General features: G+C 38.7%; 1 protein-coding gene across 3 annotated transcripts in view; it reads left to right on the forward strand.

Moving 5' to 3' along the window:
* The window catches only part of htr4 (5-hydroxytryptamine receptor 4), a 135,490-nt gene that overhangs the window by 34,368 nt on the left and 86,139 nt on the right, over positions 1-14,983 (forward strand). For 2 of the 3 annotated variants that reach the window (XM_059346373.1, XM_059346374.1), the window contains exon 2: positions 11,902-12,046. The exons of the other annotated variant lie outside the window; for it this stretch is intronic. In XM_059346373.1, the coding sequence (XP_059202356.1) occupies positions 11,902-12,046 (145 nt within the window). The remainder of the gene's footprint in view (positions 1-11,901; positions 12,047-14,983) is intronic. 3 annotated transcript variants of the gene reach the window in all.

Below are 14,983 nucleotides of genomic sequence, written 5' to 3' on the forward strand. Positions count from 1 at the left end.
TCAGACACTTTTAATGGCTTTTTGCTTTCTGTATTTTAATCAAACACCTGTATTTGTTCCTCATACCTTCACAAATGTTGACCCCTTTTCAAACTGGGGTCAGCAATCTTTATCTGATCATCCAATCAAGGAAAACATTGCTACTGTATGAGCTCATATAAACTTATTTTTAGCCATGGTATCGGCATGACTCTCGGGATGGGAATGTCTGTTGGTCGGTCGGTCAGCCACTTTGGTCCAGACTAAAATATCTCTACAAGTACTTGATGGATTACCATAAAATTTGGTGCACAAATTCATGTTCCTGGCAGGACAAATAGTAATAACTTTTGAGATCCCATCCCTTTTGACTACTACTGGCATTACTGTGTGCATCCAGGATAACTTCTTCATAGTATTGGTTTCTCTTTTAGAAGAATACACTGTCTAACACAATCTACTGTACAATAAATATTTAATTCACACATGGTCTGTTGATGAAAAATAGAACATTTTTTGGAGATCCACTTGATGTGGTGACACTGAAATTGCCTGAAAAGTCCTCTTAACCATATGACCACAAGATGACCACAGAAGCGTCGCTCACATTTTAAAGGTAATAAACACCTTTTCAAACATGTTGTTAATGTTGAGAAACTTTTCAGTTTTGTCACAGTTAGGCAACACAACTGTTAACAAACAACTATTAAAAGGTTAGGGGGAAAAATATGCTGTACATTGTTAGATGTTACAAAAGTAACAGTATGTTGAAAAGTAGAATAAATGCACATAAATGCTAGAATTGACAGTCAAAATTGAATGCGCATGTTATGTTACTTCATTGTTTACTTTAGTTTTCACACAGAAAGTTATGTGATTGTTTGACCCCTCCATCACCTCTCCCACCTTCTCTTAGAGATCTTTGTGTGTCTTATACTCCCTTTCTTTTATTCCCCCCTTGCTTTCACACTCCTTAACATCGCTTCTGCCTTCAAATCATTCATAATTACTGCAGTCATTAAGGGAACCACAATCTACAAATGTAAATATGTATCTAGTGGCCATCCAACCAACCAACATAATAAAGTGTCCACTTAAATTCCCGCTGATACTTAGCAGTTTCTTATTCCTGGACTGATGCTCAGATTCTCCTCCATTTACCAATTATCTAGATTAATGTAGACTCCATCCTCTTTCCTGTAAGAGGATTCAGTTTTATCCATAGAAAATAGAGCCTGGTCTGAGTTTCCCCACAGTGTCCCTCTACGTGTGGCTGTACGTGAACTGGATCAAGGCTTATTTTTAGCAGTGTTCCAATAGGAGAAGATTTAAGGGGACGTGGTTCCCATCACACACTGTTCCCTGGGAGAACTTACTGTCATCTGCTAATATATTAACAACTATCTGGTGAATTAGTCTACTGATTTAATAGTGGGATATTCATGACCTGAGAGCCAGTTTGGTAATAAATAATAAAAAGTGAACCATTCCGTTTGAAATTAAAATCATCACTGGTGAGAAACTAAAAGGAGGAAACTTCCTTTTGTTATTTTGATCCTGTGAAGCTATTTCCCTTGTAAAATGAGAGTTTATTATCCCCTCAGTGAGGAACCCTATGAAGCAGTGCATTGAATTTATGACTGTTTAGTTATGGATCTGTTAAGAGCAGTACTTGTTTTCAAAGCAGCTGAAGCAGTAAAACATTTTTTCTGGAAAAACACACTGCCAGACGAACAAGACAGAGTGCTGCCTCGACTGAGACAGCTTTCATTAGTAGAACATTTGTTTTAAAAGTCTAGATAAACAAAAATAAGTTGTACATTTTTCTTTAACATACCTTAGGTTTAAAGCAGAAGAGTAGATGGAATAATCTGCATGATTTAAGTTGAATAAGAAGCTGACAAATTAAAAAAATAACTTTTTCTCTTATGTAAGCAGATTAATGTCCCGTCATTAACTGATTGAAGTTTGTAACGCTGCAGGATCCCACAAAAGCCAATCAATTATAATCAACTACAGCTTGTATGGTTTGGAAAACAAATCAAAGTAATTTTAATGAAATGTGAACATTTGGAAGACGTTCAGTTTTATCCTCAGTGAAGAAGAATGTCCAAATAAATGGACTCGACCTCTCGTCTCTCTACCTTTTTCAATCTAACAGATGCAGCTAAAGAGACATTCAACTTTGATTCAGGTTTCATCAAGTGCACCTGATGCTCACTTGAGTCGCTGTTCAAGTGTCTGGCAACAATAATCAAGTGCTCCTCGAGTGCCTCTGTTGTCTGAAATCATTTTCTGAGAAATAGTAGAGCACTTTGATGGGACATTAATTGCACGACTATTGCGAACGTTAAATTTGTCATATGTGATGATAAGATGAACAGCTTTGGTTCTGGACAGGGGGAAGGAGGATTCCTGGTTATGCTCTTGTGTTTTTTACCAGCCTCCCAATATAGATGTTAGCACACTATTAAATGGATGTTTATTATCACTTATTAACCCAGAAGTATGGGCAAGTAGGAGCCTAGTCTACCTTCTAGTAGGTTGTTATCAGCCCATTCAAGGGCCAGGAAGTGATCATTACAAATCACTCAGTTTCGGTTTAGACACCGGAAAAGGATGCCGTTTTGTTTGGTTTAGGCTACAAAACTCCTTCCCTAAGTTCAGGGCAAACAGTTCCTGATTAGGCGTTTATAAAGGATAGTTTGTAAAATAAAATAAATGCATGTAAATGCTAAAGGTGAAGTAGGTAACCCATTTAGGCCTAAAATGCCTGGAAAAAATGCCTGGAAAACCTATGGGCGATTTTAAAATAACCCCCTAAAACCTGAAGTTTTTCTGGAAATTCAACAGAAGTGTCAATGCCTACTAAATAATATATTTTTCAGCCTCTGTAGCAGATAGAAATGAAATTCAAAAAGTATTTGAGAGCTTATACCTGTTATATCTGAGCTCCTTCCGCTATAGTCGTCTTCCACCATAATTTCAATTCTGGAAAAGTCCCATGTTGCATTGCGACACTCCCACATGTATTCTGATGCATTTCATTGGCCAAGAGACTGAAAATAGGTGGAAAAAACTACAAATACTACAAAACGACGTATCCGCTTTCCCGGCTTTAATGGTAGAATAACGCAACAGCGCCCCCGGTTTTAATGGTAGAAATGCGGTAATGTTTCCCGGCTTAAATGGGTTAAGAGGCCGAAAATGACAGTTATGTTAAAATGTAACACATTGAAGTTATGTGAAGTTTCTTTCAATAACTTTGTTTGCTTTTGGTTTCATATTGGACACCATCACCGGTGAAATTCATCCCCATCCACCCATCCACCTTCACTCCCGCTCGTTTTTTTTGCTTTATGCTAAGTTCCCTTACTTTCCCCTTTGCTTTCACACTCTGTAACATCACTTAGACCTACTAGAAGGTGGAACCAGTACTTGCCCGTAGTTATGGGATGATAAACACTGATGAACGCCCATACAATACTCTAGAAATGACCGAATGGGCTCAACCAGCTCTCTTGAAGTTGACTGTCTGTCTTATGTATAAATTGCTGTTATACATAGCACATATTACAGGTTTTAAATGATGAACTAGACATTGAAAAGTAAACAAGTTTTCTTAATTTGGACTTTGAACATCAGCTCAAAGTTTTAGTTAAATAGCCCGTCAAACCATCCCTCACCGTTCTGCTACATTAGAGACTATGAGCTGGACATGCGGGTGCGTAGCTGGTGGGACATTTGTATCCCATTAGATCAAAGGAAATGACATCTGTCTGTGCTCTGCATGTCTTTTCTACTGACTCACTGCTCTCAGTGTAAGTGATACTAACAACATCTGCCAGCTGTCATCCTGTTCAGGTCCAGTCAGTGATGGAACATTAGTCTGAAAATAACAGGAATGCCATGTTTTGTTCTGTTGGCACCCAGCGAGTCGCTCTGCATGGTTCTCCCCTGACATGTTTTCCAGCTGAGAGCGGAAATTAAACATATTGAATATAGTTGTGGTACAGTCTCAATAAAACAGCCTATAATCTTCTTTTATTATGCTTTCTTTAAAGATGCTGTATTATTGTTTTAACTGTCTCATTGCTTTCTTCAGCTGTCATTGTTTTAGTTTCCTGTCTTATTGTTTGACCATTTTCCACTTTTATTGCATGATGCATTATACTTAATGCTGGGTGAGGCAGTTTTGTAGAGAAGGGGGGAAAAAAAGCAGAAATTGAAAAGCTCTCACTTCTGTTCTCTTTGTCCTCAGGTCATTGCAACGAATGCTTATACAGCCATATGCACAAGCTTCATACAGGAACATAGTCAAGTAATAGTTATTTTATTTTAATTAAGCTATGCGACTCCTGTACTGTTTATTTGTGGCCTAGAAATCCCTTCGACAGACTGTGATTCGGGTGATTAGGGTGAAGATCTCACCTTCTACACAAACATGAATGTGAATGTGCCAGAGACAAAAACTAAACAATTTGCAACATTTTCTCTCTATGAGACGTGTTTTATTGCATTTATTGTGAGAGTTTTTATACTCTGTTTTTGAGAAGTCTGTCTGCCTTTCTTTGAGTTGCTTTGTTTAGTTTAGGCAGTTGTTGCCAGTTGCAGGATTTTTTGCCCTTGAATCAGACTTTCTCCATCTGAAAGGATGTGTATGCACATCTGCATTTGTAGAACAGCTAGGTTTACAAAATAAAGCCAAAAGACGGTGCAGAAGTTTTTTTTTCTTCTTCTTATTTTAACCAAATACCATGTTTTTTGATTATTGTAATTATTGTGGGCCATGAGAAATACATACAAACAGCATTATGCTGCTCTCAGGTCTCTGCACATGGAACTCAGGGTCGGTGCATTAATAATAGGCTACAGACATTTAAGCTGCATTTTAAATTATTTCATTAGACATTTGAAACGAATAAAGACCATGTTGGTATAATGTGGCATTTGAGAGTTTAACACAAATGTATGAAAAGCTTTTGATGATGCAAAATGTGTCCTGAACCAGAACATGTGTGGCTTAAAAGGCTCCTCTCAGACTCATTTGCATTAAATTAATTATGTTTTCTTGCTCACCTCCAGTGGTTATTAAAATAAGTTGTTAGTTGTTTACAGAAAAGAATGAACTAAAAAATATCTGCACGGCTTCATAAGTGAGAGACATGTTGCCTGTTCAGGCCATAGCATGATGCAGCTTCTACATTTTGAATTAGAGTCGGCACCCTCTTTCTTCCCTTCTGCTAACACTCGTCCTCATTTGGTCAATATTGTTCTTGATCTCTGCACCTCCTTGTAAAACAAAAAGCTTTATGCAGCAAATTGACGCACGTCCTCTGGGTGTTGTTATAATTCTTGAAAACGTAGGTAATTGATAAATGGAGGATAAATGGAGTTTAAATAGACAAAAGCAGGTTTAGGGTGTCTGTAACGAAGAGATAAATTGCAACATTTAATCATAGCAGAGGTCCTGGAATGTGTTGAACATAACAGTGTGAGAGCATCCGAGGGAGATATTTACTTTAAGGGGGGCAGGATGGAGTTTTAGCTATGCAAACTTTCCCCCGAGGCAAAGCTGCTCTGGAGGCATAAATAATCTCCCTGCTGGGGTTAAACCTCAGAAAGGCTGTAATGAAAGCTAATAAAAGACACATCTGTAGGTATAGCTGCATCCTACTGTCTTACTGCTGAGTGTGTGTTTGATTCGAGGCCCAGTGAGTGGTGTCTCATTACTGACCCGCCGGAGTGAGTCAGCCTGCCAGCCCAGTCGGTGCACTGGTGATGAGCTAATGTAATGGATCCTATTTTTAGCTGAGACCCAACTGTGTTGACTGGTCTACTTTGAAAACTGTTCCTGGCTACAAACATCTGAGCTGGTTCAGTTTATGGCAGGAAAGGCCCTCATACTGTTTGGCCAGGAACACAAATCATTATAGCTGTACTAGCTCGTACAAAATGTTCTAAAATAAAGTTACGGAAAGTTTAGTTGCTACTTTTTTAGAAAAAATCTAGTCTAGTCTTTGGTAAAAAAAGAAAAAAGAGATAAAAGTGAAGAAACTTTGTGCTGGAAGTAAGTCATGTCATGGGAAACTAAACTCTGTGAATACATTTTCCACATTCCTGGCAGGTGAACAACTTCTGCATCAGACAACAAATAATAACCTGCAGTATAAATGTGAAAATCTGAGCATTGATTTATTATTTTAAACACCACACAGCAGCTAGTGGTGTGTATTTATGGTGCTGTTATCACTGAGGTGTTGTATTAATGTTCCATTTATCATAATTTAAATGATCAATACGTAAGATGTCAAAGAGTTCACCTACGGTAGCAAACAGAGAGGATTATCACTTTGCAGCTCTGGCTCATACAGTAGTTTTGATATTGCATTTACTGTGTGTGGTTCATTAGTTGTGTTTCCAGCAGAAGCAGCAGGTGTTTTCAACCACTGTGCATCAACCAGCAGACAGGAAAAGCTAGTTACTAACTGGAAAAGAAAGTGAAACATCTAGAAGATGATTTCTCAGGAGTTCAGTCATCAGGATGGCTGTAAAGTTGAGGTTGGTCCTCAGTTGATGATCAACTCTTCACATGAATATTACAACCAGTTTGTGTTCAAAAAGTCTTTTCTTCTTTGTGTGTGTTGTATTCTTTTTAATTGAAGCTTTCCTGGCAAGGCTCAGGAGAGCCGCAGCACATTTTTTTATCTTTTTATTGGTCCAAGTTTCCAGCCCTCAGCAGAATAAAGGGTCTAATCTTGTAGATAGCAGACAGTTGCTTTGTAGATAGATGGTTTATAATTCCGTCTCCTCATTGCTCTGAGGTCGAGTCGGTTTATCAACCCCGTGGTGCCACTGTGCCAGGAATTGCTTGCTTAGGACTACCAGGATTATGGCATGGCAATAAAAAGGCACATACACACACAAACATACACACACAAACACACACAGCGGAGCAAAAGCCAAACAAACCTGCACACAAAGAGAGATTAATCCAAATGCATATATGTATACAAATATCCAAGCACACACACACACACTACATGGATGATTTATGTACTTTATTACTTTATGATAGACGTTTATGTTGATAAAGACTTGCACGGGTTCACACACACACACACACACACACACACACACACACACACACACACAGAGGTCAACAAGTACTTATAGTATTTTCACCGATATTGCGTGCCTGCCCTTGGATTTCGTGCCTTGACAACCTTTTTTCTTAGTCAGCTTCTTACTGAAAGCAAAGTCTGATGACTCCTATAAGCCTCGAATCTCTGCATTTGATGATTTTGAATTGTTCAAACCAACTGAAGGATGAAGTGTTTCTGTAGGGGTTGAGAAACCTTCTAAAAAAAAAAACCCATTTCAAAACTCTTTTGGTTTAGATGTGAACTACGTTGTCACAGAGCTGAAATCAGGACATGATCATATGTATTTTATGATTACTAAAATGTGCTTTTACAGTGGCTGCTGCTTATTTATTGAGTATTTAATGGTGAATATGTATTTGTGATAATTAACTCTAACTATTTTCAAGCCAAAAAACCTCACATACATACCTCCCTATGGTTCATTTAAATGTTCAGTTTGTGAATATGGGCTGTGTGCATTTCTCTGTCACTTGAGCTTTTTTGAACTTTCACAGTATTTATATAGCACCTAGACCTGCTTTATAGTCAATAAATACATGGAAATCTCATTATTTACAACATGGGACCTTTCAGTTTCTACTCTAAACCTGATTACATTCTCTTAGCAAGATTACCAACCACACATCTCACATCACCCTTAACAGATAATTGAATTTGCAGAAGCCTGAAAAAACAATAACCGTATGTATGTAGCAAACTTTACTTTACTTACTGTCTCTTACACACACAGTGGTCCTGGTGTGTGTGTATAATGAGTGTATGTGTCTTGTTTTTGCTGAAATGCACAGCAGGAAGTGGCTCTGCTGTGTTTGCTGTGTGGTTCTTCTCTGGGGCTGTTTGTAGCTGTCATCAGTGAGCTGCTGCATTGATGTACAGGCATGTCACTGACCTACATGCTGGCTGCTCCTACCCATGCTGCTTAACAGAAACAACCATTAAGGTTAATGGCCTGGGAACACGTGGCGGCTCCCCTCTGTTCTCCTGCGTCTCTCTATGTTTATAGGACTCAGTGTCACTTTTAACGTCCACCTTTAATAAAGTCTTTATTGGATTCTCAGTTTACAAATATATCCTCTGAGGCAGACTTCATTTTACTGGGTGGAATTAAAGAACCAGCAGGTTTCCAGCTGAGTAAGCACTGACTCAGCGAGTGATTTAATCAACACAATTAATCAAGACTGTTTGGGTCAGTTATTGGTTATGATCATGCAAAAATGCCAGGCATTGGCTGCTGCCATCTATTGTTGTTGCTGTTTTTCTCTGTTTTATAGTCAAGTCAAGTCAATTTTATTTATATAGCCCAGAATCACAAATCACAGATTTGCCTCAAAGGGCTTTACAGACTGTACATGGTAGGACAGCCTCTGTCCTTTGACCCTCACATCGGCTAGGGAAAAACTCATAACTCATCAAACAAGCAGTGTAAATTAAATATTGAACAAGCCATTTGAAGAAAACAACTCTGGCTTGTTAAACAGAGCAAATAATGAATTGATCAATATAATGAAGTAATCATAAGAAGACAAAATGATCTAGTTGTAAAGGATATAGTAACAATGTCATTTAAAATGCAGACAATTGCCATTGAATTATGTTCAAACTGGACCCGTTAGGAAGTGGCTTCTAATGCTGTGAATAATTATGACGAGAGCAAAGTAGGAAGCCAGGTGATGTAGTATAAAGAGCGACAAAGTCTGTGTAAGGAGGAGTTCGGGGTGGATGTATAGTTCAAACAAACACAGGACTTTATGCTAGGAGACTTCTGCTTGTGTTCCATGTGAATCCAAAAGTCAATGTTGACTTATTTTATAATGAATATGTCAGAAGGTTTGTAGGTTATCATGTCACATACCACAGTTTGTCACCAATGTATTACGTTAGGTAGAATGGTCATATACATGGTCGCCTGAGTTGGAATAATGTTGTTTTCAGACACAACCCTCTGTTAATTGTGGTTTCATTATCATTGTGATATGTTTAAAAGAGATTGATTAAAAAAGTTTTGAAGATATGCACATTATCTGTCAATAATAAATCACATTGTCACAATGAAATATTCTATTCCAACTTCATAGGTGACCGTGTATATAAATATATGTTTTTTTGTCATCGCCAAGTTACCTATTCTGTCAGTTAGGTATAAAGACGTTGTGGTTGTTGTCAACTTTTGCCGTTATGCTGCCTCGAACAGGCTCCTTACAGTAAATATTTGCTATAATTTTGTTACATACTTTTGCAGATTTGTATTTTGTCTAATTGCATTTTTGCAAGTTGCTTACTTTCCCCACTAGAGAAATGACAGTGTTGGTCGTTTGTTCAAACACTAAAATGCAAAAATAGTTTTGCATTTCCCAGACAAGTGACTGCATATGTCGTAATGCCTGTCCACTCAGACACAAAGACAGAAGTAATGTGGTGTTGTGATAGCATCACAAAACCTTTCTGCTGTCTCCGACCTACAGTGTATTTTTTCTTCTTCTTGAACGTCATTTTACACTGAACCAAGTAGCTTTAGTCACCAGCCAACTAGACCTTAACTATGGCTGTGGCAGTTTCAACTGCTCATAAGGCTTGTTTTGGAAGGCAATAACAAACACCATCATTTGTCGATAAGTTACGATGGCTCTGTGCTTTGATTTGTTTGGTATCATTTCCCCCTCGTGGTTTTTATTGCATTATATTTCACTTTAGTTTGTGCGTCAAATCTAGACATTTTTCATTTTCTGTTTACAGACATCAAACTAAAAGCCCAACTGTCGTTTATTTCTTCTGCACTGGAAACTCTGAAAAGAAGATCATCAACAGTGGCAGTGTATTGTTCCTTCGTACACGTTGAAATATCAGTCAATACAGCCAGCCTGTGAGCTGCAGCATTATAAAGGGAACTGTTTAGGAGAGCAGCTCTGGCCTTGGACTTTGCCACAGACGACCTGATTGAGAGGAAGCAGGGCTGTCAGCCGAGACTCGTTAAATTGTTGGGGGTGTTAGGTTGTAAAAATATGGCATGTGTTAAATAATGCAAGACACAAGAGGCTGCATTGTGTTGAGAGAGATATAAAGTTGTGTGTCTGTGTCGGAGGGAGGAGGCCTGAGCAGGACTCACTGCTGCAGGATGTAATAAACTGCTTTGAAGTACTAAACTTGCCCACACTGTTTCATCTTCGGTTTAGAATAAAAATAAAATTACTTTGAAACAAACATGCATCTCAGAATTATAAAGGATACAATTTTAGGAGTTTCTTGTAGGTCATATTTTCAACTGACTGATTCTGTGTTGACTTCCTGGTCTGATAAAGGTTAAATGAATAAGCTCTGTGACATTTTTATATCTTAATCCTGTATGATTCTCCTGTATGATAATCCCAGTCATGCATGCGCCCTCGTCTTCATTGAGGTACATGATTTCCATGTTCCTCCTCTCATTTAAGATGTAGAGTAGAGGACGTTAAGGATTATTTCCAGTTGCGCCATGACTGCATCATGAAAACTCAGTTGGGGATAAAAAGTATCTAATTTGCTAACATATAGCCGGAAAATTAGTTCTCATGATGACACGGTAAATATTTGTCTTGTGACAAATTACATGAAGCCACATAATGAAACAAAGTTAAAGACTCAGAGCAAGTAATTTAATTCAGATATTAAGTCTTTATCAATGCTTTTTGATGCTTTTATTATCTGGGTGAGACCTCATGCCTCAAGTGAAACCCCGATGTAGATTTGCAAACCTCTTGGATCTCGGTGGCCTGACCTTATCTTGTACATTGCAAAGATTAATACTGTGAACTACTGTAGAGCACTCCTGGGAAGTTTGCACAGCTCCTTCCCTAACATCAGATTTCACTATTTTCTTCTTTTCCATGTTGTGCTGCTGTACTTTCGCAGCCTTAATCTTTATTAATATTTTAAGTACTTTTTTTGGTTCTTTTGCACCAATATTGCGCAGAAATTTCCTTGCATGTGAAAACCTACTTGGCAAGAATACTCATTCTGATTGACGTCTGTCTGATGTCTTTGGCAACATGTTGCTTTTCAAAGTGATCAGGAAGATTAATGATATTCCTGACTTTTATGGTGCTTTCTCCTCTTGTTAGCGTATATATTGTGACAGGAATACTAGGGATTTTAATGGCCTTGTTATTGTCTGTATTTAAAAAACAAAATACATTTATTTGATAGTGTCTGTATTTTGCCAGCAGCGCCCCCCGCAGGCCTGACACTTGCAGCCACGACAAGTTTACTCAGTTTTGTTGTTTGCCTTGAGGAAAGAAGGAAGTGAGATAATGTGAGGTTACAAGTGTAATGTGTATAAACTGTGTATATGTGTGTGCGTTTGAACTCAAGGGGACTTCTTACATAATGAAGACTTTCAGGAGTGCTCTATTAAATTAACATCAGCACTCTCCCCATTTGTCCTCCATATGTTTCCTCTTCTTCGCTCCTCTTTTCTGTTCCCCATTAAACTCTGTACCAACTTTGCTTTTAGGCGGCGGCCACTCCTGACATTTATATCTGCAGCCTGATGTTTTAAAGGTGCTGTATTTTGTGTTCACGTGAGAGGTGCTTTAGCCATAGATTTTGCAATCATTGTGTGTGTGTGTGTGTGTGTGTGTGTGTGTGTGTGTATGTGTGTGTATGTGTGTGTATGTGTTTGTGTGTTTGTGTGTGTGTGTGTGTGTGTGTGTGTGTGTGTGTGTGTGTGTGTGTGTGTCATCGGTGACAGAGGTTATACAGTCATGAGTCATTTTCTCTCCAGGTGCTCTTTGGACAGTCCAGAAGATATTTTATGGCTTTCTCTGTTGAAATCTTCACTGAGTCACCTGGAAAGTTCCTGTGGACGTCCACAGTCAGGACAGACGGAGAGATAGACGGACAGACAGGACAGTCAGTCAGTACTGAAGGTCAGTTTTTGATGAGTACTTGGCACACGGGGACCAGACCTGATTGCTTGTGTTATTAAGTGTTCTGACATTCAGTTCAAACCAATATCCGAACAAAATACCAGCTGACGTTTATTCTTCCGCTCAGACGCTCCTGTCTGCTCAGAGTGTGTACTCACATCGTCAAGTGTTTATTGGTTTCTTTCCACAAGGATAAAAACTGTATCCAGGGTACAACAAATGATTTTTTTCACTAGATAATATTATTCGATCGATTGTTCTCATGTCTCATGAGGATGTGTCATTTATACAGCACATTATTTCGACCCATATCTACATTTGTACGTAGCGGTGCCCTCTAGTAGCCTTTAATTCTGAATAATGTGATGTTATAGAGTGTGAAAGCAAAGGGGAAGTGAATAGAAATGGGTTATTTCACCCAGGTGGTCCATGTTTGTGTCCCCTGTGAAATCAATTGTAAGCAATGTTATTTGAAAACTTAACATAAAAAAAAAAAAAAAATCATCTTCACTTCCGGTATTAATGTCAGCAGTGAAATTACCTTTTATGTGCATTTATTTTACTTTTTTAACTATCCTTTACAACACCTTGCCATGTGCTTTTTAGCCCTAACCTTAGGGAAGTAGTTGTTGTGGCTCAGTGGTCGCCCAGTGATCAGAGGGTTGGTGGTTCGATCCCCGACCATGGGAGTGTGTCAATGTGTGGATGAACGCTGTCTGTAGTGTTAAAGTGCTTTGAGTGGTCACAAAAACTAGAAAAGTATCTTTGTTTAAAATGGTGGCTGTTCGCATTGATCTCTGCAACCAGTAATTGTGCTACTTTTGGAAACAAACCCTTAGGTTGCATTTCAGGATAGGAACCATTGAAAGTTATGAAGACTTGTTTAATTGTCAGCCTATGAAATATCAAAATGCAACTTCTGTGAGCCCAAGGTGGCATCTTGACATTTCTTATCTTGTTCAACCAACAGTCTAAAACTCAAAGATATTCAGTTTAAAACAAAAAAAAATGTATTTCCATAATTATTGCTTGAGAATTGATTATAACGATTGTTTATCAAACGAATTGCTGCAGCAAAAGCCTCTTTTCTCGTTTCTATATTAGAAGACTGTATCTGCACCTTTATAATAATACAGGAATCAGGTGTGGGATCCTTAGTACATCTGCTAAAACCCCAAAATAAAACCAGGCTCCCACAGGAAAACTCCTCCCTCTTTTGATTATTTTGGGACACAAGTTTTATTTTTATTCATGTTCATGCAAGTTTAATTTACTGGGAGTGCTTTTGTCTTTTCAAACAGAATTAAAGTTTTTTCTTTTAAATATATTTTTTAATAGATCTAAACTCGGAAAGATCCAAACATTTATATACATATTTACCTGACTACAATGCAGAATCCTAAGTTATATAACTTTTTTTTTTTTTTTTAAAGATTATTTTTTTGGCATTTTTATTCTTTATTGAAAGTGATAGAGTGAAAGGGGGTGATAGAGGGGAAGACACGGCAAAGGGAGCTTAGTGGTAAGCGCTCTACCAGTGTGAGCCACCGGGACGCCCCAAAGTTATATAACTTATGAAATCACCGATGAGGAAGTGAGAGCAAAGACCCAAACAGTCTGTTCTCAGACATTTATTTGACCGTGCAGAGCTACTTCCTGGTTTGTCTTTGCCTTGCTGTGTCTGCACATGCAGTTTAAAAGTAAAAAGGACTCTCACACACGGTTCAGTTGCATGGATCAAACTTGTGTTTCTTGACTTGTTGGACTGTTGTAAAGCTGTGATGAATGGTGCCTCCAGACCTGCATGTCAGCAAAGAAACTGGTGAGTAATTTGAGACTTTACACCAGTGACTGGACATCAAGATCCAGGTAGTAAAACAAGAACAGAATGAGATAATTCACCTTTAAGTGGTTGGTCCTTAGGAATCCTTCCTTTTCATAGTCAGAGGCCTTGAACTGAGACCAGGCTGACATTTAGCAGAGCAAGTTCCCATGAAATACCATCCAGTGTCAGCTGATGTTAGGAATCAAAAACATGATGAGACCCAGAGTTGCAGAAGTCTTGTCCAGTTCCAAAAAGCTATTTTACTGGGAAATGTTCTTTTTATTTTATATTAATTATCATCTGCATTTCTTTCCACAAGTATTTTCCTTGCTTAACTTCTTCTCCATAACTTATTATCTCTGTCTCCGTCCCTCCTTGCCCCTGTCTTTACTATTATAACACACATGAATGATTCAAGGCATCGTCCCCAGTCCTGGGTCGATACCTTAATGAACCCGCAGCAGCACTTTGGGTAGAGCATGCAAATGAAAATCACCCAAAAAGCCGTGTTGTATTTCACCCGTGGAGAGTAACTAGACTATCTGAGCTGCTCAGTGTTTTCACATGTGTAACCAGAGACCATTGGATGTTCATTATTATCACTTTGGCAAATTGGGCGTAGCTCTGTGACTGCCAGTTTAGCTGGGTGTCCATGTGAGGAGCTGAAACAGTCGTGAGAAAGAATAGGAGCTTACTGAGCCTTAATGCAATACAGGAACTAAAGGAGAGGCATCCATCTTACTTTTGAGAGAAATGAGCCCCAAGACTGCCATCAAACTCAAATTAGCATTTAAATTAAATTGGAAAATTAATCAAGAGGTACAGAAGTGTGTGTCCTCGTCTCGTGGGTGCAGGAGAACTCTGTCCTCGCTGCCATGATGACGTTAGTTTTCTCTCGACTCACAGTGAGGCATTACCCCGCCCGGAGATCCACACAGTTGGCAGCCGGACTGCCCCTCACCAACAGGCAAGCAAATTTGATTACGGCTGTCAAATAAAACCAAAACAGAGTCCTCCGTGTGACTGCGCTTGGAAGCAAACTGGAGAGCGAGTCTGTCCAGATGTCTAAAGGGTAATTTCTGTTGCTCCTTAAAACACAGCGAAGGGGAAAG

The sequence above is a fragment of the Centropristis striata genome, chromosome 12 (assembly GCF_030273125.1).
Source record: "Centropristis striata isolate RG_2023a ecotype Rhode Island chromosome 12, C.striata_1.0, whole genome shotgun sequence".
In the NCBI taxonomy this organism is placed as follows: Eukaryota; Metazoa; Chordata; class Actinopteri; order Perciformes; family Serranidae; genus Centropristis; species Centropristis striata.